General features: G+C 37.5%; 1 protein-coding gene across 3 annotated transcripts in view; it reads right to left on the bottom strand.

Annotated features, from left to right (window-relative positions):
- The window catches only part of SENP1 (SUMO specific peptidase 1), a 55,802-nt gene that overhangs the window by 6,621 nt on the left and 22,606 nt on the right, over positions 1–26,575 (bottom strand). For all 3 annotated transcript variants that reach the window (XM_024575465.3, XM_024575466.3, XM_045184048.2), the window contains exons 7-13: positions 21,836–21,939; positions 21,471–21,754; positions 18,830–18,884; positions 15,464–15,502; positions 14,541–14,625; positions 14,153–14,308; positions 12,646–12,777 (exon numbers count right to left, since the gene is read on the bottom strand). In XM_024575465.3, the coding sequence (XP_024431233.1) occupies positions 12,646–12,777; positions 14,153–14,308; positions 14,541–14,625; positions 15,464–15,502; positions 18,830–18,884; positions 21,471–21,754; positions 21,836–21,939 (855 nt within the window). The remainder of the gene's footprint in view (positions 1–12,645; positions 12,778–14,152; positions 14,309–14,540; positions 14,626–15,463; positions 15,503–18,829; positions 18,885–21,470; positions 21,755–21,835; positions 21,940–26,575) is intronic.

The raw sequence follows: 26,575 nt of genomic DNA, 5'->3' as shown, positions 1-26,575 counted from the left end.
GAGATAAGTGATTTTTTCTGTTAGTGAAACAATGTGTTCTCTAATAGTGACTATGTTGTCTATGGTTCCTTTAGGTCCAGGACTCGTTGGTGCTAAGGTTTGAAAGTTACTGGACCGGAAGTTACTGCATCCTTACTTTATGTGGTCAGATGAGGCCAGGTCAGTGTCTGTCAACTGCAAGGAATGAATGGGCTAACTGATCCACAGCTTGGAAATATGACTAAGAAAACAGGCACATTTTTCAGAATGCTTTTTGGGGAATGGGAAAATGCCCCCGGCCTTTGACAAATATTTACACATTAGGATGCCAGAGCAATGAGCTACTGCCCAACAGTAGGCAACTACATACCCAGCAGGCAGCAGGGACCGCTGCCAGGAACACACCAGAGCACGGTCTAGACCAGAGAAAGGGCCTATAGATGGGGATGCCTAGGCAGTTGCAGGGAAGCCACACTTGCCACGAGGCAGAACAAGGTGGAGGGGGAGGCTAGGATTGAAGACAGACACTGTTCTGTCTGCATCTTTGAAGACTGAGCACAGGCCCAGCAGGCCCAGGATTCGGATTGTGGCTAATTCTCTGTCTAGTGTGCCCGCCCAACAGATGACTAGAACTCAGTTATTTTAGATAATGATAATGAGTCAAGACACAATTAGGATTACAGATTTCTCAATCTAGTTTCCAATCTAACTCTGCCCCCAAGGATAATGGTGCTAATAATACTTCTAGGAATGAAGGCAGCCAGGAATACAGGAGGGTCTGCCCAGCAAGCACACATCTCTAGGCTATAAACTACATGACACAGTGAGAGAAAGTCGGCAAGGCATTGAGTCCTCGGGTGTTCTACCCACCCCACGGTATCAGCCAGGCTATGAGGCTAAACCCTTCAATCCAAGGGTGAAGTGAACAGGCAGATGACCTGCCAGTCACTCGAAGCCAAACTTTCCATGGGGCAGACAAGTTATATATTTGAACAGGCAGTAAGGACTCAGGCAAAGGTGGGAGGTATCGGGCAGAGAGTAAGGACAGTCAAACACATGATAGCCACAAAGATCTCTCTTCCCCAGGTGCCCATAAAAGTAATTATGACCTTTGGGATAATTACTCTGAAGTGAAAAAGGATGACATAAATGAATGTCATCTACACATGACTAGCCTAATTTTTAGAAGGAAAGAGTCCTTAGACCAATGAAGTTTAGCTAGACTTAGCCAGACTTGTTTGGTTTATTTTTATTTTGATTTTTAATTTTGAAAGAGTGGACTATAATAAAGCTAAAGACCAACCCAGGTGAACGGAAACAGAGACCTGGCAGGCAGCATACCTATCGCTATGTTTCCTTTAAGAATCCTTCTTCCATTGCTTTAGCTCTGCCTCCAACAAACGTTTCTCCACAGAGGGGGAAATGGCCTCCTCCAAAGTCAGCTTATTAATTAGCTCTAAGAAGTAATGTGGGTTTTTTTCATTTCCCCTGTATCCCAGTAGGAGGGAGTGTGGTGGCCTCAATGTTCCCTCCCATTAGCGGAGAATGTGTAATCTGACATCTGAGGCAGAATTTAGATCCAAGTTTCTCTCCTCAGTTTTTTAGCTATTACTCTGTCCAAACGAGGAAAATTGCCATAGTTCAGCCAAGACATAAAAAAAAAAAAAAAAAAAAAAAGCTAGGAATTAGAGAACAAAAGAATCCTACATGTCACCTCACAGAGGAGGGCTGAAGATGAAGGAAAAAGTAATGAGAGAAGGGATCACAGTGCTTAAGATGAAAACGAGCAGCGATGTGTCAGAGCATTTGCTTGTATTTATGAAGACAAGGGTCCCTACCCTCCCACGGCTAGAGCCTTTCTGCACACACTCTCCTAGCTCCAGAAGATTTTGAGTTCCCTTTGAAATACGGAGCTAAAAGTAGCAAATCAGCCCTGTGCCTACTGTTCGTCTTGCCAGTACATCAGCACCTGAGCATGACCACCAGTGTGAGTCCACTTGCCACTCTTTCTAGGACCCATACTTGCCTGTCTGCTCACTGTGGCTCCTGGTGCCAAAGGAGCTGCCCTTCCTGCTGCCTTCACAGCCTTGGCCACGAGCGCCTGCTTGTCTATGCAGTCCTGTCTGGGGGCAGGACGGCTGTTTATAGTGTCTTATTCCTTTGTGATTTTATTTGAAGAGCTGCCAGGCTGAAGTTGAAAAAGGCTTCTCTTTAAAAGAAAAGCCTACAATGTTTTCAGACTAAGGACTCAATCCTTTTCCTCTGTGTTGCCACAATGACATAAATGGCCACTACTATTTGCATCTTCCTTCTTACCCAGAAAACCAGCCAAGCCATTGTTTTCTCCTGCATTTAGAAGTAAAACATCTCACTTACAGTCGTCTTGACTTTTAACCCTTCCCAATTTTACATTCTGAACCATACTAATTGGCTTAGGAAAAAAATGTTCTAGGAGTCTTGGGCATGATGGTGCTCCTGGGCAGGGACCAATACAATTTTAGGGGAAACAAAGCTGTTTTCCCTTTTTTACTTCTTTAGATTTTTCACTTTGATCTTCCATTCTGATTTTCACATTAAATCTACCCTAGCCAACCACAAAGCCCAAAAGATTAACCAAGCAGCAGCACTCAAACATCATGAGCCAGAAGGTCGTTCATTTCTAAGATTTAACTTAATAATATTATAAAAACCAAAACAGCAGACTTCAGGAAAGTAATGTGTATTGCATCCCTCTCTGTGAACATGTATGCAGAATTTTTTTCACATGCAAATTTAAGCAAAAATTATTAGAATTACTGCTAAAGTTTTAGAGAAAGACAAGCAGCTAATACCTATTTTTATGGAGTTATGACAACTGTTAATTACAATTCTGTGTAATCCCACATAAATCCCTGGTTAATTAAAAGGACTAGTTCTATTAAGAAACACTTTAATGATGTGGAATCTACCAGTGACTCAAGTTAGAAACACTAAAACTTCCACTCTGATCATTTTATTCCACAAGAAAGAGTGCACAGCATATGGCAGACCCAACATATTTCCTTAACTAAGTTATCTCATTTTGCCTAGGTTTTTTCCTTCTTATGCAATCAGTTTTTATTCCCTAAGGAAAATTTATTTCCTGTGTTAGGTTTGTCTAGATGGACTTAATGTTTTGCAAGCTGTTTCCTCTCTTTATTAAGTATCACTTAAATTTATCTCTTTCTTGGAAACAATTAGAAAGCTATGACCACTACCAATTCCCCATTTCCATCAAAGATTGTGTTCTGAAAGTCAGAATGCTAGATAAAGAGTTATGTGCTCTGACTCTAGACTCCGGTTCCACAGTAAAAATCAGGTAACCTTGACATATGAGGCCTGTCTGGAAAAAGTCCAGCCATTGTTTATATAACAAGAATGGTTTCATGACATTGATGTAACCTGGCAGCCAAGAAGTAGACTGGAATGCACATGCATGAACAATGACTATTTCAATGTACTAGTCAGTGGGGGCAGTAGATGCCATTGAGTGAGCATATGTACTGTGTGGCTGTTGCATTCAAAATGACTGAGGGAGTAGAGCAACGAATCTGCATCAAAATTTGCATTAAGCTTGAACATTCCTCCACAGAAACTATTCCGATGATTCAGAAGGCTGCAGCTATGGGCAACTGGTGCAACTATGGGCAGCTGTGATGAACCTTCAGCACAATGACATGCCCGCTCATGCAGAGTGTTTTGGCGAAACATCAAATCACCCAGGTGACTCAGCTTCCCTACAGCCCAGATACAGCACCCTGTAACTTATGGCTTTTCCCAAAACTAAAATCACCTTTGAAAGGGAAGAGACTTCAGACTATCAATGAAATTCAGGAAAATACAATGGGGCAGCTGATGGCTACTGGGAGAACTGTGTGAAGTCCCAAGGTTTCCACTTTGAAGGGTACTGAGGCATCATTATCCTGTGTACAGTGTTTCTTGTATCTTGTATCTTCTTCAATAAATGCCTCTTATTTTTTCATTGTACATGGCTAGACACCTGGACAGACACGTATATCCCTTCTAAAGTCTTCTTACTTCTCCGCTATCAATCAAGGACGAATTCTTCTCTATACACAAGGCTACTATGAATTAGCTATATAACTAAGCTTAATAGCTAAGACATCTCTTTTCTTTCAAAGATGAGACTTTACAAAATAGGCAACTAGTCTTCCTGTAGCTGTGTCATTCATGTTGTTACAGTCTGCTAGGCAGACTCTACCTTAATTCCTTCTGCACCCATATTTGTTACAAGTCTTTTCCTCATGGCTTTCCCCAACCAGTAAAGTTAGAAATACAGTATTCCAACATATTCTAAGAATCTAATGCTTTTGCATTTTGGAAAAAACCTCTACATGGTATAAACCCCAAAGTACCGTGTTTAATTCTGCATTTAACTAATCAAATGTCTTTCAGAGATATTAAAAACTGAAAGCATTTCCACTGTTCTTCATTCCTTTGTGTAAATTGAATTTTCTACCTGAAGAACATCCTTTAATATTTCTTATAGTACAGGTCTGCTGGAGATCCATTATCTCAGCATTTGTTTGTTTGAACAGTATAGCCTTCTTTTTGAAAGATGTATTTGCTGGGTATAGAGTCTAGGTTGCCAAGTTTCTTTAAAATTCCTTCAGTACCTTAAAGACGTAACTACTCTGTGTTCTGGCTTACATGGTTTCATAAAGATCTTTGTCCCTCTGTATATAATCTGTCTATTTTCCTCTAGTTGCTTTTATTATCTTTTTTAAATTATATTTTAATAATTATGCTACTACACTTGTCCCAATTTTCCTCCCTTCACCCCCCTCCACCCAGCAACCCCCACTCAGGCAATCTCCACACTATTGTTCACATCTGTGAGTCATGTGTATGAGTTCTTTGGCTACTCCATTTCCTATACTGTACTTTACATCCCCATGGCTATTCTGTAACTACCTATTTGTTCTTCTTAATCTCCTCACCTCTTTACCCAGTCACCCCCACCCCCCTCCCATCAGGCTACAATCAAATGCTCTCTGTATCCACGATCCTGTCACTGCTCTCGTTTGCTTAGTTTGTTTTTTAGAATCAATTGTTGATAGATATGTACTTTTTGCCAATTTATTATTTATAGTTTTGACCTTCTTTTGCTTAAATCAGTCCCTTTAACACTTCATATAACGATGGTTTGATGATGATGAACTCCTTATTCTTTTCTTATCTGGGAAGCTCTTTACCTGCCCTTCAATTCTAAATGATAGCTTTGCTGGGTAGAGCAGTCTTGGTTGTAGATCCCAGCTTTTCATGACTTTGAATATTTCTTGCCAATCACTTACAGACTGCAAAGATTCTTTTAGAATTCAGCTGACAGTCTTATGGGAACTCCCCTGTAGGCAGCTAACTGTTTTTCTCTTGTTGCTTTTAAGATTCTCTCTTTATCTTTGACCTTTGGTATTTTCATTATGTGTCTTGGAGTGGGCCTCTTTGTATCCATCTTCTTTAGGACTCTCTGCACTTCCTGGACTTGCATGTCTATGTTCTTCACCAAATTAGGGAAGTTTTCTTTCATTATTTTTTTCAGGTAGTTTTCCAATTTCTCGTTCCTTCTCTTCTCCTTCTGGCACCCCTATCATGCGAATGTTGGACCTCTTAAAGTTGTCCCAGAGGCTGCTTACACTATCCTCATTTCTTGGGGGGATTCTTTTTTCTTGTTCTGACTGGCTGTTTTGCTTCCTTATATTCCAAAACATTGATTTGATTCTCGGCTTCATCCACTATACTGTTATTTCCCTGTAAATTGTTCTTTATTTCAATTAGCGTATCCTTTGTTTCTGACTGGGATCATTTTTATGCTACTGAGGTCCTCACTAAGTTCCCTGAGCATCCTTATAAACAGTGTTTTGAACTTTGCATCTGATTGCTTATCTCCCTTTTGTTTAGTTCTTTTTCTGGAGTTTTAGTCTGTTCTTTCATTTAGGCCATGTTTCTTTGTCTCCTCATTTTGGCAGCCTCCCTGTGTTTGTTTCTATGTATTAGGTAGGGCTGCTATGCCTCCCTGTCTTAATGGAGTGCCTAATGTAGCAGGTGTATTGTAGGGTCCAGTGGCATAGCCTCCCCTATCACCCAAGCTGGGTACTTGAAGTACACCTTTTGTGTGGGCTGAATATACCCTCCTCTTGCAATTAAGCCTTCTTGCTGCTGGCAGGTCAATGGGAGGGATTTACCTAGGCCAGTCAACTGCAAGGACTGGCTTTGACTACTGACAACCAACTTCTGCCCTCTGGGGAGCATCAGCTGTGCAGGGGCAGGGTGGTGGTGCTCCAGTGTAGTCTGTAGCTGTCCACTGGGTACACAGGCTCTGGCCTTTCCCAGGTGGTGCAGGCCAAGGCCAGCCACTACCTGTGTTCTACTTGGAACCGCCCTTCCAGAGCTATAAAGCAATCGGAGATGGTTGCAACGTGTGCTGGGCTTGGAGATTCCCAGGCAAAGCCAAGCTGTGAATCTAGGCTGGTCGCTGCTGTTGCCTGGTCTGGAGACACTTAGCATGAGGTACGTGGACTGGGGTTTTACTGAAACCAGCTATTGGTTGTTTGAGAGGAGTTAGAAAGTTGTGAAGCATGATCCAAGAGCAGCCATTCATAGGGAAAAGTCACGGTTAACAACTTGGCTGAGCCCCTAAATTTTGTGGGATAGAGTCCCAAGATATCTCCAGGGCAGGGCAGTGTTAGCCAGGTTGATGGTGTCTCAGATATGGCAGCCAACTGCCAGCTCGGTGGCTCTGTGTGGGGAGGGCTCAGAAAAAGGACAATGTCCTCTGCCTACCTCTCTGTTTGGGATAAAGCTGCCCTCCAGTTCTTGCCTGTATGCCAGACACTTCAGTTCCTCCCTGTATGCCACAGGTGCCTTTCAAGCTGCTAACCCAGTGCTGGAGCTCAGAGGGGGCGAATGTAAGTCTGTGTGTGGGTTCTTTAAGTGGAACTGCTTGGGACTCCAAAAGTTCTTCTACCCACTCACTTCTATCCACTGGTTTTTGCAGCCAGAAGTTATGGGGACTTATCTTCTTCATACTAGAACCCTGGTATGGGGGGCCTGGTGTGGAGCTGGGCCTCCTTGCTCCTGAAATATCCCTCCCAAATTTTTATCCATGACATGTGGATGTGGGACCAGCCTGTACTGCATCTCTGCCCCTCCTACCAGTCTGGATGGATGGGGTTTCTTTAATCCCATATTTGTCAGACTTCCATTCAACTTCACTTCTGATAGTTCTGAGTGATGGTTGTTCTATATTTTAGTTGTAATTTTGATGTGGTTGTACAAGGAGGTGAGCCATGTTTACCTATGCTGCCTTCTTAACCAGACATCTATTATTTTTCTCTTTATTGCTGGTTTTCAGCAATTTGATTATTATATATTTTGGTGTGGTGTTTTTTCTACTTGGGGTATGCTGAATTTCTTGGACCTGTTACTGTAAATTTTCAAATTTGGAAAATCTTCTACCATTGTTTCTTCATTTCTTTTGACAGCCTTTTCACCACACCTTTCCTTCTGTGACTCCAATTACAGGCTTAGATTGGCTGGTACTGCCCCACAGCTCACTGATGCTCTAGTAATCTTTCTTTAGCGCCCTTTTTCTGTTTCACCTGGATGGTTCCTTTGCTCTATCTTCATTAATTTCTTTTCTTCTGCAGTGTCTAATCCACTGTTAATTCCACATCATGTATGTTTTAATTCAAGTACTGTATTTTTATACAAGTCCAATTTGTGTCTTTTTTTTATATCTTCCATTTCGCTTCTCATAATGTCTATTTTCCCTTACCTTCTTCAATGTATGGAATATGTTTATAATATCTGTTTTAGTTATCTTCTCTGTGTTAAATCTATCATTTTTGTCATTTCTGGGTATTTCTAGTGAATTTTCTCCCCTTGTAATAAGTTGCATTTTCCTTCTACTTTGCATGCCTGGTAATTTCTGACTGGATGCTGGATACTAAGAATTTCGTGTTGTTGAGCTTTGTTACCAGAATTTGTTGCATTCTATTATATATTGTTGGGCTTTGTTCTGTGATATAGTTAAGTTACTTGGAAGTTTCAAGGCTTTTTACCATAGGTCCAGAGCAGCCTTTATTCTAGGGCCAGTTGGGCCCCAACCCTGAGGCAATACTCTTTTGAGGACTCTAGTCAATAGATGCCCTTTGGCTTCTCCATTCTTTCTGGTTGGAACATTGTTCTTGGCGCCTGTTTTAGCTCTGAAGCTTGTTCTGATTCCTTTTTCCACACAGTTCCCAGTCTCTGGTAGTTTCTTTCCAGATATATACAAATGGATACTCAATGAAAGATTCAAGGAGGGCCCTCTGCACATTTCTGGAGCTTTCTCTCTCTTTCTTTCTCCCCTCCAGTATTTGACCTCATGAATCTTACCCACTTTTGCTTCCCAAACTCTGAAGCCTGTCTCCTCCTCTCAGCAAGACTGTCAGACACTGCCAGATTTTACTAGCTCTCCGCCCTCAATACACCACCCCAGTAAGCTGGGGAAATCATAGACTCATCCCTTCCATCCCCTTCTCTCAGGGATCACTGTTATCCAATATCTGAAAATTGCTGTTTTCATGTTTTGTCTAGTTTTGTAGTTAAGTTGAAAGCGTAAATCTAATCTAATTTATTCCATCATGACCAGAAGCAGAAGTCAGATCCATTTACTTATATGTCATGTATTTCTAAGTTTATCTGATGCCTTTTAAAACAACGTTTAGGCCCTCTAATCAGCAGAATCATCAGGCCATAAAGAGAAACACAAAGCCCAAAGGATGATTAACCTTTCCTCAGGATGATTAACCTAGAATCTTAGAGTTGGATTCCAGAAGTTATTCAATTCAATGTCCAGGAATTAGTAAATAATTTCTAGTACTGATACCCATTTAAAAATATTTCCATTTGTTTCTTCATAACTTTCAATCTACTTTTGCAACTAATTCCTTCTCCCTTTAACCCCATTGTCCTTCCCTTAATAAGATATTTACATTAATAACTAATCACCAGACTCAGTAGAGAAACCCCCATCTACAATGTCCCTGACGTTTACCAGCTTTCCTTTTATATTCTTTACAAGGCAGCCAGCCCCCACATTCCATTTCTGCCATGTTTCATTTTCATAATAGTAAGATAAAATGTCAATCCTGTCAATCATTAGTTCTTTGAAGTGATACAGAATTTAACTATTCACCCATACAAAAACTCATTCATAAAAACATATTTTAAAGCCTACTGTGCAGCCCTGGTCGGGTGGCTCAGTTGGTTAGAGCACTGTCCCATGCACCAACAGTTCATGGGTTCAATTCCTGGTCAGGGCACATACCTAGGTTGCAGGTTCAATCCCTGGTTGGAGCACATACAGGAGGCAACTGATCAATGTTTCTCTCTCTAAAAATCAATGAACATATCCTTGGGTGAGGATTAGAAAAAAATGCCTATTGTATGAACAGGCACTGTGGCCCACTCTTATTTTAGGAAAGGGTAACCTAATGGATTACCAGAGAAAAGGTAACCTAATGGATTTCTGTACATAACCCAAATACAAACTTCTGGATTTTATTTTCCTTATAAACTAACTCTGATCCCTTTCACTTCTAGGATCTTATCTTGTCTAAAAAATGTGAAGAATAATTTGTCAGTCACCTTATTTTGGAGAAAGTTTTAACAAAGCCTATAAAACTGACAGAAGATACAGAAAGAAGAGAAATGGTTATTGATGAAAACATCTATTTGAGGGAAGGAGAACAGAATTAAAGAGAGGACAAATTACTTGCAAAAAAGATTGAGAGTTCACAATCAGAGATGGAATTAAATATTTTTAAATAAGTACAAATACTTAAGGATACCTACTAATTCCTCATCAGGATGTTAGCTTCTAACAGGCAATAACTTTGAAAGCCTGAGAAGTAAGGTACTTTGAAAATGGTACTTTTAAAAATGGTTCTCATCATCATCATGGACACATGAATTGGTACCTGCTTTCAAGGTTACCATTATTCTGAACTCAGAAGACAAGCACTCTCTGTAAGTTATGGGTAGGCTTGACAGAGATAAAGTAGAAGAAGAATCTTTCCTTCCCCTCATCTCTTCTAAATAATGTAATTTCCATTAACTTTGCTTGCTAAAAATCCAACCTCTGATGGGCCCAGGGAATGGAAAATATGTCCTGATGAATGCTGCCTCTGTAAGGGATCTTACAGAGTAACTGCCACAGTAAATAGCAAGAACTCAGCTCATACCCTACTCACTGCTGCCCCCTAGAAGGTTTTGCATGACTTACAATAAACGGGTTGCATTCCTGTGGAATAACTGACCCTGTCCCATTTAGCAGCAGCAGGCAAGACATGGCAAGAGACCATAGATAAATGTCTCCAAATCAAAAACACTCAATTGGTAGATATTTTTCACTGCTCTTGATTTTCATTTTGCCCCTTGATTTGGTAAGCTCTTTTTTTTCTATTATTTGATCCAATGTTCTAATATCACTATTCCAAAAGAAGTAAGGGTGGTTTCCCCTAAAGCAAGACAGTATCAAACCATACCTTCCTTACTGTTCTTGGTCAAAGATATTATTCATGGAATGATGAAAATTCATATCTTACAAATTCACAACTGGCAAAGAGTAAAGGGCTCGTCCAACTGGCCCCAGAACAAAATCAACATGCTGGGCCTGATAGATGGCTCTCAAAATCCATACCTCTAATCCTAAAACAGGATCCAATTTAAGATTCTGAGGCGGTATGATATAGAACATAAGACCCAATGCTTGGGTCTTGTCTCTGCTACTTACTAGCCACGTAACCCTCCAAGTTTCTTAATCTTTCTATGCCTTGTTTCTTCATCTGTAAAATAGAGATGATAAAACTACTGAATCCACCTCCAAGGGTTGTGGTGACCATTCCATGAACAGAAAACAGAAAACACTAGAACAGTGCCTAACATGAAGTAAGTGCTCAATAGATGTTAGCCAATTTATTATTGGGATGGCCAAAAAGTTCATTTTTTTCCCTGCAAGATGGCTCTAGTAGCACTTAGTTGTCTTTAACATCATTTGAAACAGTTTTGTTAGATTGTCCTGTGACAGCTGTCATGTCAGCGTGCATTTGAAAAAAAACTTATCAAAATAGGTGAATTTTTGTGTAGCCATTTTAATTTTGAAGATGGAAGAAAATATGGAACATTTTCAGCATATTATGCTTTATTATTTCAAGAAAAGTAAAAATGCAACTGAAATGCATAAAAAAGATTTGTGCAGTGCGTGGAGAAGGTGCTGTGAGTGATCAAACGTGTCGAAAGTGGTTTGTGAAGTTCTGTGCTGGAGATTTCTCGCTGGTTGGTGCTTCATGTCAGGTAGACCAGATGAAGTATACAGCGATCAATTCGAAACAATAATTGAGAAAAATCAATGTTCGACCATGTGGAAGATAGCCAACATACTCAAAATATCCAAATCAATAAAGTTATTGGTGAAAAAAAAAAGTGTCTTTCATTTTACAAAAAAACCCATATGGGCTTTTTAGCCAACCCAGTATTTGGAAGGTCCGTAGCCTACAAGACTAGGATATAGGTAGCCAGACTACTTAGTGCTTTCTACACTGAGTATCTAAAAATACTCCACAGTTGGGAAGCTTGAGTACACCCAAAACAACAGGCAGGAGTGCTGCCAGTGGGCCTAAAAAAGGAGGCGGGTACTTAGGGAGAGAAAGCAAACTGTTTTCTTCTTTTGCTGTGAAAATATCCTTCTAAAATAAAACAAGCTCCTACAGGTATTATGAATAGGACAGATCAGTTTAAGTAATCAATTTACTTGAAATAATTAGAACTCTCAAAAGCTGAGGGCCATAACATTTTTTGACCCAACACATCAAATATTTAATAATATAACTTTTTCAATAGTAGTTTTAAAAATAGGCTATTTTAGAAAGCTTGTAACTGATAACCTAAGTGACCTAGAACAAGCAGAGATAGAGGAGAAGCAGAAATGGAATCCTACATGGAAAGTATTCCTTCATGCTGCAACTTGGTCAGCTATGAAGTATTTTCTCCGAACACGTGAGTTGCAGGGGAAGTGCTGAAAAGACAGTGACAATACTAAGTAAATGTCCTCTCCCTCAGTGTCCAAATTATCAATATATAAAAAGGTAAATCAGCAGTTCTCAGACTTTAAGTTAAATCAGGCAATAAAGTATATAAAAATCACTTTTTAAAATGCATATTTCTATCACACCGCTTCATACTTGTTCAGGAGAATTGAGAAGCCTGTGACAGCTGATTCTGATGCAGGCCATCCACTTTGAGAAACAGTGAGATAATTCCTTTAGTTTTTTATATATATATATAAATATTTTTTAAATACATTTTTAAAGATTTTATTTATTTTTAGAGAAAGGGGAAAGGAGGGAGAAAGAGCAGGAGAGAAACATCGATGTGCCACAGAAACATTAATCGGTTGCCTCTCACATATCCCCAACTGGGGACCTGGCCTGCAACCTAGGCATGTGCCCCAATGGGAACAGAACCAGTGACCTTTCAGTTCACAGGCCTGCACTCAATTCAATGAGCCGCACCAGCCAAGGCATGTCTTTAGTTTCCACTTAATGTTCACTTACTATTTGAATGTAAAAATGGGTGCAAGATTACCTCATCATTGAGCCAGTTCAGATGGTTTAAAGTTTGGATATCTTTGCGTGTAATGGTCAAGCGGAATGCTTCACTCAGAACTTCATCCTGGTTCCCATTACGGAAAACATTCTTTATTTCCTTCTCCATTTCCTAGAGAACCAAGAGGGATTGGAGATTAAACATACCTTGCTTTAGACACAGGTTTCTCAACAAGCCCCACACAATCCCCAGACTGTTTATCATTAATCAACTGTTTACTTCTAACATTTTGGTTTCTACTCCTTCCAGTAGTAATCTTTGATTGCTTACTTTTATCCCACTTTGTCCTGCCTTCTTTTTCAGCAAACAATTCAGACCTTTGTTTCATATTATTCCTGCTATCAAATTTTCTAAGTCTATGAGAAGACCTAATTATATTTTATGTTTTTCATCCAATTTCCTGAGAAATAAAATGCTTCCCAAAAAGTAGGAAGGGAGTAAAGATGGTCTCTTTTAGATACATTTTCCTGAATTTTTTTTTGTTCTTTTTAATGTAAAACATGGAATTCAGCACAACTACATGTGTTATACTCACCAACTATTTAGTTTTTCAAACAAAAGACTGGGTTAAGAAACAGATTACTTTAAAGTGTATAGACTTTATGTATTTCCCAAATTTTATACCAATTTTTATTACTTAATAGTAATAAGTCTGTAATAGTAGTAATACTAATAAGTCTAGAATACTAATAAGCAATAGTAGTAAGTAGTAAAGCTCAGCTTACTGCCCATGAAACACAAATTTATTAAATGTTTTTTCACTGAAGTTGCTAAAACCCACCCGTAATTCCTTCCTCAATGCTCAACAATCATTTAAAAATAAAGCCAAGATTGGGCTGTGATACAAATGAAAGCAGGAGTATGAAATACAATTTCCTCATTCTTTTTAAATTTTCTTTTTGTTAAGATTTTATTTATTTATTTTTAGAAAAAGAGGAAGGGAGAAAGACAGAGAAACACTGACCAGTTGCCTCTCTCACGCGCCTTGTCCAGGGACTAAACCCACAACCCAGGCACGTGACCTAGCCAGGAATCCAATTGTTGTCCTTTCACTTTGTGGTACAATACCCAACCAACTGAGCCACACTGGTCAGGGCTAAATTTTATTTTTAAATTATAATTTACATTCAATATTATTTTATATTAATTTCAGGTGTATAGCATAGTCATTGGACAATCATATACTTTACAAAGTATTACCCCCCGATATTTCCAGGACCCACCTGGCACCATACAGTTATTACAATACTATTGACAATATTTCCTATGCTGTACTTTACATCCCCATGACTATTCTGTAAAAACCGATTCATGCTTCTCAATCCCTTCACCTTTCTTATCCAGTCCCCCAACTCTCCTCCCCTCTGGCATAAGTTATGCAATTTAAACACCACATGTTCCATTACTTTTATGTTTTAAGTTCATCCAAAGCATTGTTTCTAAACATGACACTTGCTAGTGTCAAAATTTATATTATATAATTTACCTCTGTGATTTCAGGAAATTCATCTTCACTATCAGTTAATTTACGACCTTTTTTTACTGTTTCTTGGGCGATTGTGACAGGGATCTCCTTTTCAAGAGGTACACGAAGGCGCAGTTCCACTGAATCATGTACTGAATGTTCCTGTTCCTGCAACCTCTAAAAGACAGAACTTCAGAATAAGTGGGCTAAAGAAATATGTTCTCTCTCTATGTAAACTAAGTAGTACTGGCGGGACAGATCAAGAACATTTATCACTTATCATAGAATGCTATGGTACCATACTATCTTGCAATTACAGCAGCTTTGATCCCAAATACACATAACCTTCCAAATTAGTTTCAACTTGGATATGCTGTTTCATTAGAGCCTCCTCCCAACTTTTGTTTACCTGGTTTTGAAGCTGTAATGCCAGTGCTTTTTGCTCTTCAATCTGGCGCAATCGTTCCCGTGCTCGAGAATCATAAACACTAGTTCTAGAAAACAAAGTGACACAAATGCACACCACTCTCTTAACATCAGCCCACTACAGATGAACATTGAGCAGTAAATACAAAACCCTCATATACGAAGTCTAAAATCCTTCCACTAACTTAACACTATACTTGTATTTTGGGACAGAGTGAAAGCACATGGTATTATTGAAATTATCCTGTTTTTATTGAAATAATAAAAATTATTTGTTGCCAAATGTGGAAAGATGCCTTTCGTAGATATTTGTAAACATGTAATCATTTTTTTTTTAAAGCATACTTCTAAGATTATGGAGAAAATTAAGCTTTATTTTGGAAATCCAAAAATGAGACTAAGTCCCAAAGGAGAAAATATAAAATATCATTGAGGTTTTAATTCAAATATTGTATTTATGAACCAAAGGAATAATATGGGTCTATTTTTTCTTAAAAAAAAAATCAAGATCGGAGGTTTAGATAACTTAAAGTGAGTCTTTAAAATTGAAGACCAAAAACTTTTAGTGATTGTTAAACTCCAGGAGTAGAAATTGGCCAATAATTTGTTTTATCCATGTGCAAATAAGGGCATTTATTTTCCTCTCTAAATAATTGCTAATTTTGAAATATTTTTCACTTCAAGTTAGCTTCAACAATTGTTAGATTTAATAAACCTGAGCATAGAAATGTCCTAACACCAATAGAATTTAAAAACCCAATAACTTAAAAGTTGTTTTCTAAATGGCTATAAATAGTGAATTTTTACTGACTAAACACAGGTAGGATGATTGGCTAATTGATTTCTTCTAACTGAAATTAGGACATGATGGAGAAGAAAAAAATGATAGCAAAAATAATAACTTACAATTCTTTGATCCACAGCTCTGCCTGGAAAAAAGTAGGACTATGGGCAGGAAAAGAAAAACACGACAAATGAGCAGGAGGCTTATGAGAAAATGCAAATATTGTTGCTAAGAAAAACAATCATTTAGTAATTTACAAGAATGTTTTACAAGTATGGAATAAATACAAGAATCTGAATTACATAAAATTGTAATTGGGAACTAAAGAAATACAAATGAGTCATTTGCATACGTATCTTTTTTTCATAATAAAATATACTTTATTGATTGCATTACAATTGATTCTTACAGAATGCATTCCTTGATTTCTGTCAAACTTCTGTATCCATAGCAACCTTTGGTGGCAACTGACAAGTGAGTATAGCTCCAACATGCATGGTGGTAAATAGTTTCATTTATGTTCTATGTAACAAGTTACATTCATCTATGTAACAAGTAAGATGATAGTGAAACAAGGACACGTATAACTTCACTTCAGTCACTTGTCAATAATAATGTGAGCAGCTTCTTTGCTGAATCAGGTAATAGCTTCTGAATACTGCAAGAATTTACCTTTAATCTATTGTGCTATTCACATTGTAATCCCTGCAGACATGATACACTTTTACTTGGCATTATTGACATTTTCTCCATCACTTTCTTAAGACTAGTCCATCAACATAATAATAAGTCAAGCCCTGATTGGTGGTGTGGGAATTTTCCATGATGTAAATGCTCCCACCATGGCCCATTTCAACCTATCAACGTGCATCATTGAATGTGGAAATGGGAAGAGACGTGCAGTAGCACACTGTTCTACAGTATTTCTACCACAGAGCTACGATACCTTGAGAACACAGAACTGTAAAGTGAGTAAAAACTGATGACTTTTGAGTATTTACTACCTTTGTTTTCAATATAATTTATATGATTGTAAGTTTATAGAATTTAATTTTGAAATAATGGCTGTTTAATAACTAGCTCTCAAAATCTGATTACCTCTTATGAGCTGCTGTGAGCTGGCTCCAACCCACCACAAAATAAGGGTGAGATTTCTGAACTTGGAGACAAGTGACTGGGTTATATCCCTGCTTTTACGCAGAAGCACCAATATGATACTCAGGTACATTTTCATATGTGCATAAAATGCAGCTCCTCTAAGTAAGAACATAGCAGTAATTTGCCTGACAAATGTGTCCTGTCCCTGGGCATCAGAGTAAAGAGGAATTCCTAAACAGATGAGGTCAAATCCAATAGAACAGGTTTCCCACCATGTCTCGGAAACTACTTATGACTCATGCTCTTTGGCAGCTCTGAGTTTTGCACCAGGAGATATTCTGGCATGCATTCTGGCGTTCTGGCATTGTCTTGTGTTGCATCCTACCAACTTCAGCAAAACTGTTCTGTACTCAGAAAGTCTCCAGTCAAGAAACCCTTCCAAATGCAATTGTCAAATTATTGTTTCTACTTTTCTATTTGCTTCTATACCTGTACTATAGTTAGAAAGATGACACAAAGTTCAACAGAGAAATTAAGTTTAGCATAGCTCCTTACATGCATGAGAGACCAACATTATTGAAAGAGTACATCACTTATCAAGATAATACATTAAGCCAGAATATTACTCTTCCCAAATGGTTCAGATTGACAGCTTTATTAATGACTTAATCAAATCTTACAGGTTTTTAGACTTCTTCTTGTCAGTTTACTTGAATCAAAATATATCCAACCAACAAACAAAACAGAAACAAAGTTAGAGACACAGAAAACAAACTGATGGTTGTCAGGTGGGAGGGGAATAGGGGGATGGGTGGAAAAGGTAAAGGTATTAAGAAGTACAAATTGGCAATTACAAAACTGTCCATGGGAATGTAAAGTACAGCATAGGGAATATAGTCAATAATATTGTAATAACTATGTGTGGTGTCAAGGGGGTACTAGACTTATCGGTGGAATCACTTCTTAAGTTATATAAACACCTGACCACTATGATGAAACTAATTTAATATTGAATGTCAACTGTAATTGGAAAAAAAAAAAGCAGCTTGACATTTTAAAATAGTATATTTGCAGCAAAAAATATATATATTCAACCAAATTGAAGTAGATACTGAAAACCCCCACCAAACAATCCATATCAAACAGCTAATGAGTCAATGAATGAACCAAAGTGGAGAATCAGCAACACAACTCCATTCCAGAGATCAGAGATCAATTCTATTCAAATTACAGGCATGTTAACTATATGTCCTAGGGCCTTTTGCTCTTCTCAAACTTCCTCACCTCCTTGCCAAGTCCTAAGTGAAGGATCTCGCGTAGAAACAAATGAAAGAGTAAACTCTTTTCCAAAAAAATTTTTAGATACGTAGAACAAAGAAACAGAAGCCAAGGTGGGAGTTAAGAGACCTAGAACTCCTGGAGCTGTCCCTGATTATATTTTGTGACTTTGAGCAAGTCATTTCCACGAGACTTAATTTTAGGATTTATAAAATCTGAAGATTAGAGTCCCTTTCAATTCTTAAATTTCTACAGTCTGCCCTAGTGAAGGTAAAAACAAGGGCTCAGAAAGTATCCCTTGCTCCTTAGCCTAACTCTTAAGAATTAGTATTCCTAATCATCATTAGACTGGGGTTTGGCAATGAAAATGCTATTCTACTGCCTCCTCACCATCACTGCGGTTAATAAAGGGAGAACATAGGAGGATGCAGCCTGTCCCCCTGACGCAGTAGCAAATGATATAACAACCAACAGAGAAAGCCAGAGAGATCAGTGATAGCAGTAAGGAGCTACTTGGTGTATGATACTAAAAACATGAGAACACATTTATTGCACAATACAAGAAGTTGACAAGTACTACCCAGAAATGCTAAAGGGTAGAGAGCAAGAGAAAATCTATCAACTTAGAACAATACCACAAATGTAAACTGCCTGAGACAAGAGATTTCATTTGGTTCACTGCTGTTGTCCCCAATGTCTGTACTAGCACCTGGCACACAGGCTATTAATAAGTACTTGTTAAAGGAAAGAATGTGTGATAGGAAGAGAAGTTTATGAAGAAAGTGCTTTGTATACCATATTAAAAAGTTTGGGATTCTCTGTCTGATAAGCCACCCTTGAGGGAGTTTAATGAATGATCAGCTACGCATTTTAGATCATTCTGGTTACAGAATGAAAGATGGATTCATGAACATGGTGGAAGACAGAATGAAGAACAAAGTGGAGGCTGGAGCAAGTAAGACCACTTAGAAAGTTATTGAAATAATTCAAACACATGAAAGAGGTCGGAATTGAGGCAGTTTTAGTTTTATATTACATAACTCTTAGTAAAGAAACTGTAATTAAAGAGAGGGGAAAATATATACTAATAATGTCCTTTTTCCAAAGTTTACCTGGGAGTTGGAGTATGGGAATCTTGCACTTTGAGTAAAATCACAGAGTCTGATCCTAAACAAAGAAACACAAGAGCATGTCATTACTGATAAAATTCCACACAGTTATACATTCTACATGTCCACATTTTAAGTTCTCACACTTTGTTAAGTTTTATTTCCATAAAAATAACACTATAAAGATAAAGATAAAATAGAAGGGAAAGAGAGGCAGCAGATCCATGTTCACTGAGCCAACAATGGGGCTTAGTGAAAAGCTTGCCTCACAAATAAAGCAGCCACTCTGAAATACAAGCATGTATCGTTTCAGCGTCTACTCCTGGGCTGTGCTTCCTCTTTCTGTTTCTGGTGAACAAGAACATGCCATGGTATCTCAAAAGTCTTTAGTTCATGAACTATCATGACAATGAATAAGGTGAAAGAGCAAAGAGGAAGGGTGAGGGGAAGGGGAGGGAGAGTGGAAGGGAAAAGAGAGCAGAAAGAAACAGCTATAGGAAAAGTAGCAGTCAAAAAGTACAAATTCTGCCCTGGCTGGTGTAGCTCAGTGGATTGAGCACTGGCCTGTGAACCAAGGGGTTGTTGGTTCGAACCCCAGTCAGGGCGCATGCCTGGGCTGCTGGCCAGGTCCCCAGTAGGGGGCGCATGAAAGGCAACCACACATTGATGTTTCTCTCCCTCTCTTTTCCCCTCTCTCTAAAAATAAAGTCTTTTTTAAAAAAGAGTAAATAAAAAGTACAAATTCTATCATTGCATCATTTATTTTCTGTGTGGTAAAGGAAAGAATCATGTCCTTCTAAAGCACTGGGATCAAAACCTCCCTTAAAATAGTTATTAAATAATACAGGGAAAGTAGCTGAACAGTCTGATGTAGTACACACGTCCCAGGTTAGGTGTACTGAAGCACCTGCCATATGTTTGTTTCTAAGGTTAAAGGCACTTAAAAAAAATGCAGTTCTTGTTAAATCACCTCATAAAATTTAACACAAGTTTTCATGAATATGTGTAGCTATATGATGATGTTAGCTACCACCAACAATTTTAATTCCCTAGTGAGAATTTTAAGAAAGTGAAAAATAGATTAGAAAAAAAATCAAAAGACCTGAGGAAGGAGAGCCTTAGAGATAGACCTATCAAAAGATGCCTAATGTCTAACTTAACCTAAATTTTAAGTTGTATACTTAAATACATGCCAAAAATACACACATAAAAATTAATACCTAAAGAAGAGGAAACTAAGCAAAGATTATCATAGCAAAACCTTAATTAACTAGAATGTTAAAAGAGATAGAATATTTTCATTAGTTGAAAGTTATGAAAAAAAACTTGCTGACAACCATTCCAAAATGTATAAATGCATTATACAAGTTTTATAAGTATTACCTGATTAAGAACTTTTACTTCAGGGGGGCGGACAGGGCAGGGGAGAAAAATAGGGGGAAAATGGGGACAATTGTAATTGAACAACAATAAAATTTTTTTTAAATGTTTTAAAAGATTTTATTGAGTTTTAGATAGAGGGGAAGGGAGGGAGAAAGAGTGGGAGAGAAACATCAATGTGTGGCTGCCTCTAGCACACCTCCTACTGGGGGCCTGGCCTGTAATCCAGGCATGTGCCCTGACTAGCAATTAAACCGGCAATGCTTTGGTTTGCAGGCCCACACTCAATCCACTTAGCTGCATCAGCCAGGAAAATTATTTTTTCATTAAAAAAAAAAAGAAAGAACTTTTACTTCAATACTTAATTGATTTTCCAAAATTCTTAGAACACCAGAGTACAGATGACACTTCAACAACATGGGTTTGAACTACACAGGTCCACTTATATAGAGATTTTTAAAAAAATAAATATTGTGATGTATTTCTCTCTTGCATATGATTTTCTAACAAACACTTTTCTCTTGCTTACTTTATTGTAAGAATACAGCATATAACATGCAAAATGTGTGTTAATTGACTGTTTATATATCAGCAAGGCTTCTAGTCAACAATGGGCCATTAGGAGTCAAATTTTGGGGGAGTTAAAAGTTGTGCATGGATTTTTGCATGCACAGGGTAGAGGCAGTCAGCGCCCCCTAACCACCTCATTGTTCAAGAGTCAACTGTACTTTTCACTGTAAAAGTACTAGAAACAGAGAAAGTACTGAAGTAATTGGGCTGAATGTAAATTGACTCTAGACTTTGCGTAGAAAGTTAAACTTTTAAATAATGTAAGAGCCCTAGCTGGTGTGGCTCAGTGGACCGAGTACCAGCCTGTGAACCGAAAGGTCTCCAGTTTGATTCCCAGTCAGGACTTTTCCCTGAGTTGTGGGCCAGGTCTTCAGTTGGGGGCGTACCAAGAGGCAGGTGATTGATGTTTCTCTCCCTCTTTCTCCCTCCCTTCCCATCTCTCTAAAAGCAAAGAAATAAAATATTTTTTAAAAAATTAAATGAAATCATTTACATCTCCATGTAAGAAAAAAGTTACTTATAAGTTTATTCATAGCATGGATAAGTGAATTATATGTTTTAAGGTATTAATATGTTAATTAAGTTACATGTGCCTTACAACCTTGCATTACAATTCACACAGATCCAATAAATTGGTCATCAGGAAATACAGTTAAAGTATATCGAAAATATAGTTATACGATACCATTTTTACCTTTGGATTGTGCATCTGACACTGGTAAGTTATCTGGCTGATGTGGAAGAGAGTGCTGATGTTGGAGTTGATGAAGAGGATCAGAATCTCTGGATCCGAATGAAACATCTGGACTATAAGATGATAAGGAATACACACTGTGAGACAGTTGCTCCTGGGTAGTCAAAATGCTGGCAGATCCAGATGATGAAGAATCAGAGCCAATAATGTGAGCTGCACAAGAGTTTCCATTTTTAAACAGTGGGTCTTTTAAAGTATTCGTACTGGAACTAAGACATCGAGATCTAGCAAGAGAAGAATGTAGTTTCAATATCATATAACACATGTAGAATTAAACTCATTTGAAATATGTTTCTGTTACTCACAGGTGTAAAGGAAAATGTGTGGTGGGTTTGGCTACAGAGAACTGTTTCCCTGTGACCATCTGTAGCAGCTGTCTGTAGATCTCTCTTTCTTCTTCTTGAACTGTCTATAAAAAAAAATTTTAAACACATCCAATGAGGCAAGTGTTTCCCAAAGTAGCATCTAGATTCCCAGAAGCCCTGCCAGAGCTCAGGCAGAGTCCTCAAGATAATTAAGAATTATGGTTCATTAAGAATATTCTAGAAAATTATGAAGTAGGTATAAGAGAAGTTTAGTGAAAAAATACCAGATAATATATTTTGGAAAATTATGGGACATCTATGTAAATAATAATGCAGAGAAACTATAGGATATGAAACCAGAAGGCCAAAAGGCAACCATTTCTAAGTCAATTAATAGAGTCCCAGTAATAAAACATTTGAGGACCTCTAAATTGAGATTCAAAAGAAAACCTTGACTCTTGATACCTGCTAGAAAAACCACAAGTAACCAGAACAGTCAAGGTCTGAGTGTGACATCTTGCTGACAGTTCTCTGTGCCAATAGATTTTTAAGGGTATATTATCCAGAGATAGTTTTTATCTGCAACACATATTTATTTACTTTCCCTAACTCCCAATACTGAACTTAGGGGAAAGCATATGCTCCGTAAGATTCATTTATTCATTTATTTACTTAAATACTGACTATGCTACTGGCACTTGAGATATTGAACTGAATAAGATAAAGTTCCTGCCCTTGTGGAGCTTACATAAAAGGATTAAAAAACAAAAAAACTAGTCAGGTAGTATAAACAAAATTATAGATGAGTATGAACAAAATTATAGAAAGCAGTGAAGGGGTAATGGTGGGAACAGGTTATGACCTCTCTTAAACAGTGATATTTCATTAGAACCTAAATAAAGGGAGGAAGTCAGTCAAAGAAATTTGTAAGCATATACCAGACAAAGGAAGAACAACTGCAAAAGCCCTGAGACAGGAATGTACTTTAATGTGTTCGAGGAGCAGAAAGGTCAGTGTGAATCAGAAGAGCAGTAAGAAATGAGGTCACTTAGCAGAAAACCACATTGCATAAGGTCTTGTAACCACGGTCAAGCACCTACTTTATAAAGATCCCCTAAAGTATCAATTTTCAACCTTTCTCATCTCATGGCATACATAAACTAATTAATAAAATTCTGCGGCACACCAAAATCATGTATGTATTTAGCCAATCTGACAAAAAATAGGCTTAATTTTTATTGATTTACAAAAAAAAAAAAAAAACCCTAATAGTAATTACCTACCCTTTTTACTCCAAAGTGAATTTTTAAAAAACATCAGGTGCCTATACTTGCATATAAGGATTCATCAATCCTTATTAACCAATCAGACACAACCTTATTATGCGATATGGCCAATAAGATGCAACTCTATTATATGACCTATATATTTATGGTTCAAGATGGCATTCACACCAGACAGCTACTGTTGTGTTGGCTGTCATTTTTTTTTTTATTTGACAATCTAAGGGAAAAGAGGTCAGTGCCCCTGACTAAATAGTCAGGTATTGCATGTTGTAAAAATTCTTGCAGCACACTGGTTGAACATCGCTGCTCTAAAGCAATGGGCTGCGTTCAGTAAATAATATGCCCTCTATTTTTCTCACTTTAAATCCTATATACAGTTTAATATAACCACCAATCTTCACAAAATAATTGTAATATTTTGTGCCAGGGACAACAGCATCTTGCACTGTGCCATTTCAATATGCACATTAACATTTTATTGTTACAAATGTTAAAGTCAGGATAAACTAAGCAATAATCTATGCAAAAGTAAAGAGGCTAAATTTTTTCTTCTTGATTCATTTTTTGCTACATAGCAAATTTCAATTATATTGTCAGTATAATGTTACTGATCTAACAAAATATGTCTTGAACTGTGAGGTATGACAATTCCTAAAGGGAAAGCTATCCTTAAATTTGAATAGTTGAGTGATAAGAAAAGGTAGAACTAGTTGAGACCATTCATGAAGTAAAAAAATAGACCCAAGAGGAAAAAGAAATTTGTAATGTTCTCTGTTACAGAATAGCCATGGGGATGTGAAACCCAGTATAGGAAAACGGAGTAGCCAAAGACCTTATACGCATGACCCATGGACATGAGCCATGGTGACAGGACTGCCAGAGGGAGTCACAGTTGCCGGTTGGGGCGGAGAAAAAGGGGGAAAGTTCAGGACAACTGTAATAGCACAATCAATAAAATATAATTTAAAAAATAAAAATAAAAAGCTTTGACTGCATTATCACATCATAAGGAGGAAAGAAAAGCAGGTAAATTGTGTAACCGGTTACTTTGCACACAAAGGGAATGTAAAGAAAGAGAACACTGAGAAAGATAAGACAGAAAGGTCCTTTGTTTGTGGTACCCTAAAGGCTTCAACTGTAAAAAGTTAAAAACACTTCCCTTCTCTTTCACATCACATAGCAAAATGTTTTCTTTGAATAAATATTTATACTTATGAAGTACCATGGTACCCATTAAGTGACTCAGGTAATACAAATTATGAGAAATCTAGATTAATTCAATGTAGAGAATTGATTTTTTAAAATCACTGGAACACACATAAAAGTCCCCCCAAAGTAGTTTTCTCCTATAAATATATCATCAAAGAAAAGCTTCTGCATGAGCCCAAACAACCTCACAGTCATTACACAACATAAACAGAAATGGAAGTTCCATATTCTAAATACTTATCTGAGGTCTCTTCAAGCCTCCTCATACTTTCAGTTTGAACTAATTTATGGCTTAAAAAAGAAATTACAAGAATAAAGTTAAGAACTTTCCATTATTCTACAGTTAATTTGGGGGTCACAGGAATTTATCTCTTAAAAAAATTATGCAAAGCACTTTTCCTTTGGGGGCTTCATTAAAACAAAAATATTGGGTACATTATAGTTCATTTAAAAATATTTCAGACAAAGATAAGCTAGTCTAGAAAGCTCTCAAAAGAACATATACAAACATTTGGCTTTACCAAAAGAAAAGGTAAAGAGGTAAGTCACTTGAAACTGTAAACATAATTATTTTGGGGAGCATCTGGTACTATAAAGAAAACATCTTTCTCTATACATTATTTATTAAACTGTTTTCCATTAAGTAAGCAAATTAGGAAATTAAAAGGAAAGGAAGCAATAACTGGATAGTATGTTAAAGCAAAGAAAGTTGGCTATTATGTTGTAAGCCTAATAAAGGACCAAGGCAAGTTTAAAACAGTATAAGGATAACTAAGGTGCTGAATTCTATTAAGAAAAACATGTGGCAGATTCTTGCACGTAGATGCTTCTGTAACTGGCTTCATCATAAAAATGAATTGTAAAATTATAAAAGTTTAACAGAGAACACAAAATAAATTTTAGCAAACCACTAAATCTTTTTTATTATAAATTACCCAAATAACTTCATAAGTTCCCCCAGATTTTGTTTAAAGTGATAGCTTTACACAATATAAATTCCAAGTATGAAAGGTGCAGTAATTCAACAACTTTCTGTTTTTAAGTCCAAAATTCTTGATTTATAAAATTATTATAAAGTATTTTTTAAAAAATAATAATAGCATCAGTGTCATCATTAAGAAAGTCTAACACCTTAAAATGTTGCTCAGTATGTGTGTGTCTGGAAGCAACATATAATCGAAAAGAAACTGCTTGTGTACTTACCAATTAACAGTCTTACTGCCCTGTAGTATTTTCTTTCCTAAACTGAAAGTCACATCCTCTGTAACTGTGCTAACAGAACCTTCTGCAATAGAAATGTTCTGTACCTGCAGTGTCCAATATGGTAGCCACCAGCCACACGTAGCTGATAAATTCTTAAAAACGTAGCTAGTGTAACTGAAAAACTAAATTTTTAAAATTTAATTTGAATTAATAGCACATGTATGTAGTGGTTATCCTTTTGTATACTACAGCATTTTAAAAAAGATTTTATTCATTTATTTTTAGAGACAGAGGAAGGGAGAGAAAGAGAAGGAGAGAAACATCAATGTGTGAGAGAAACATCAGTTGGTTGCCTCTCACATGCCCCCAACTGGGGACCTGGCCGGCAACCCAGGCATGTGCCCTGACTGGGAATCGAACCAGTGACCTTTCGGTTTGCAGGCTGGCACTCAATCCACTGAGTCACACCAGCCAGGGCTGGATAGTACAGTTTTTTATTGGGGCCCTTGAGTCAGCCATCAGCCAAGTGGTAGTACAGCCAGCACTTCCATGTTCCAAATTCTTTTTCATGTACCCTCTTCAAAGTCCTGTTGCAACACTGAACAGTGCAGTGGTGACATGATCACATTAATCTGGCAGAGGGCTTCATATTCCTGAAGGTGACGGGCAAATCCAGGAGTAAGATTAATACATAATTTTCCTTCTTTAACATAAGCAACTGCATTTCCCATGGAGATCCTAACATTTCCATGAAAGTAACTTCTCCAGTGTGTAAGCTCCAATCAATAAATTATTTAGTCCCGGGGGAAAAGAGTATTATATTTTATCTGGGTTACCTATAATATCAAGACTAAATACCTAAATAATCTGTTGAAAGTTTGATTTAATAAAGTCTGGTCCAGTATTTTTCTTATTCATATTATATGGGTTATTCCATGTGTCTGTACTACTTCTTTTCATAGTGGAGTATAGACCTAAAAACAAGTGAGGCAAAATTTTATCTCTTGCTTTATAGCATAGGTTCAATCCTTGGCATCTTCTT

Source organism: Desmodus rotundus, chromosome 3 (assembly GCF_022682495.2).
Source record: "Desmodus rotundus isolate HL8 chromosome 3, HLdesRot8A.1, whole genome shotgun sequence".
Classification (NCBI taxonomy): Eukaryota; Metazoa; Chordata; class Mammalia; order Chiroptera; family Phyllostomidae; genus Desmodus; species Desmodus rotundus.
The sequence above is the reverse complement of the archived record's forward strand: the minus strand, read 5'-3'. Positions and strand labels throughout refer to the sequence as shown.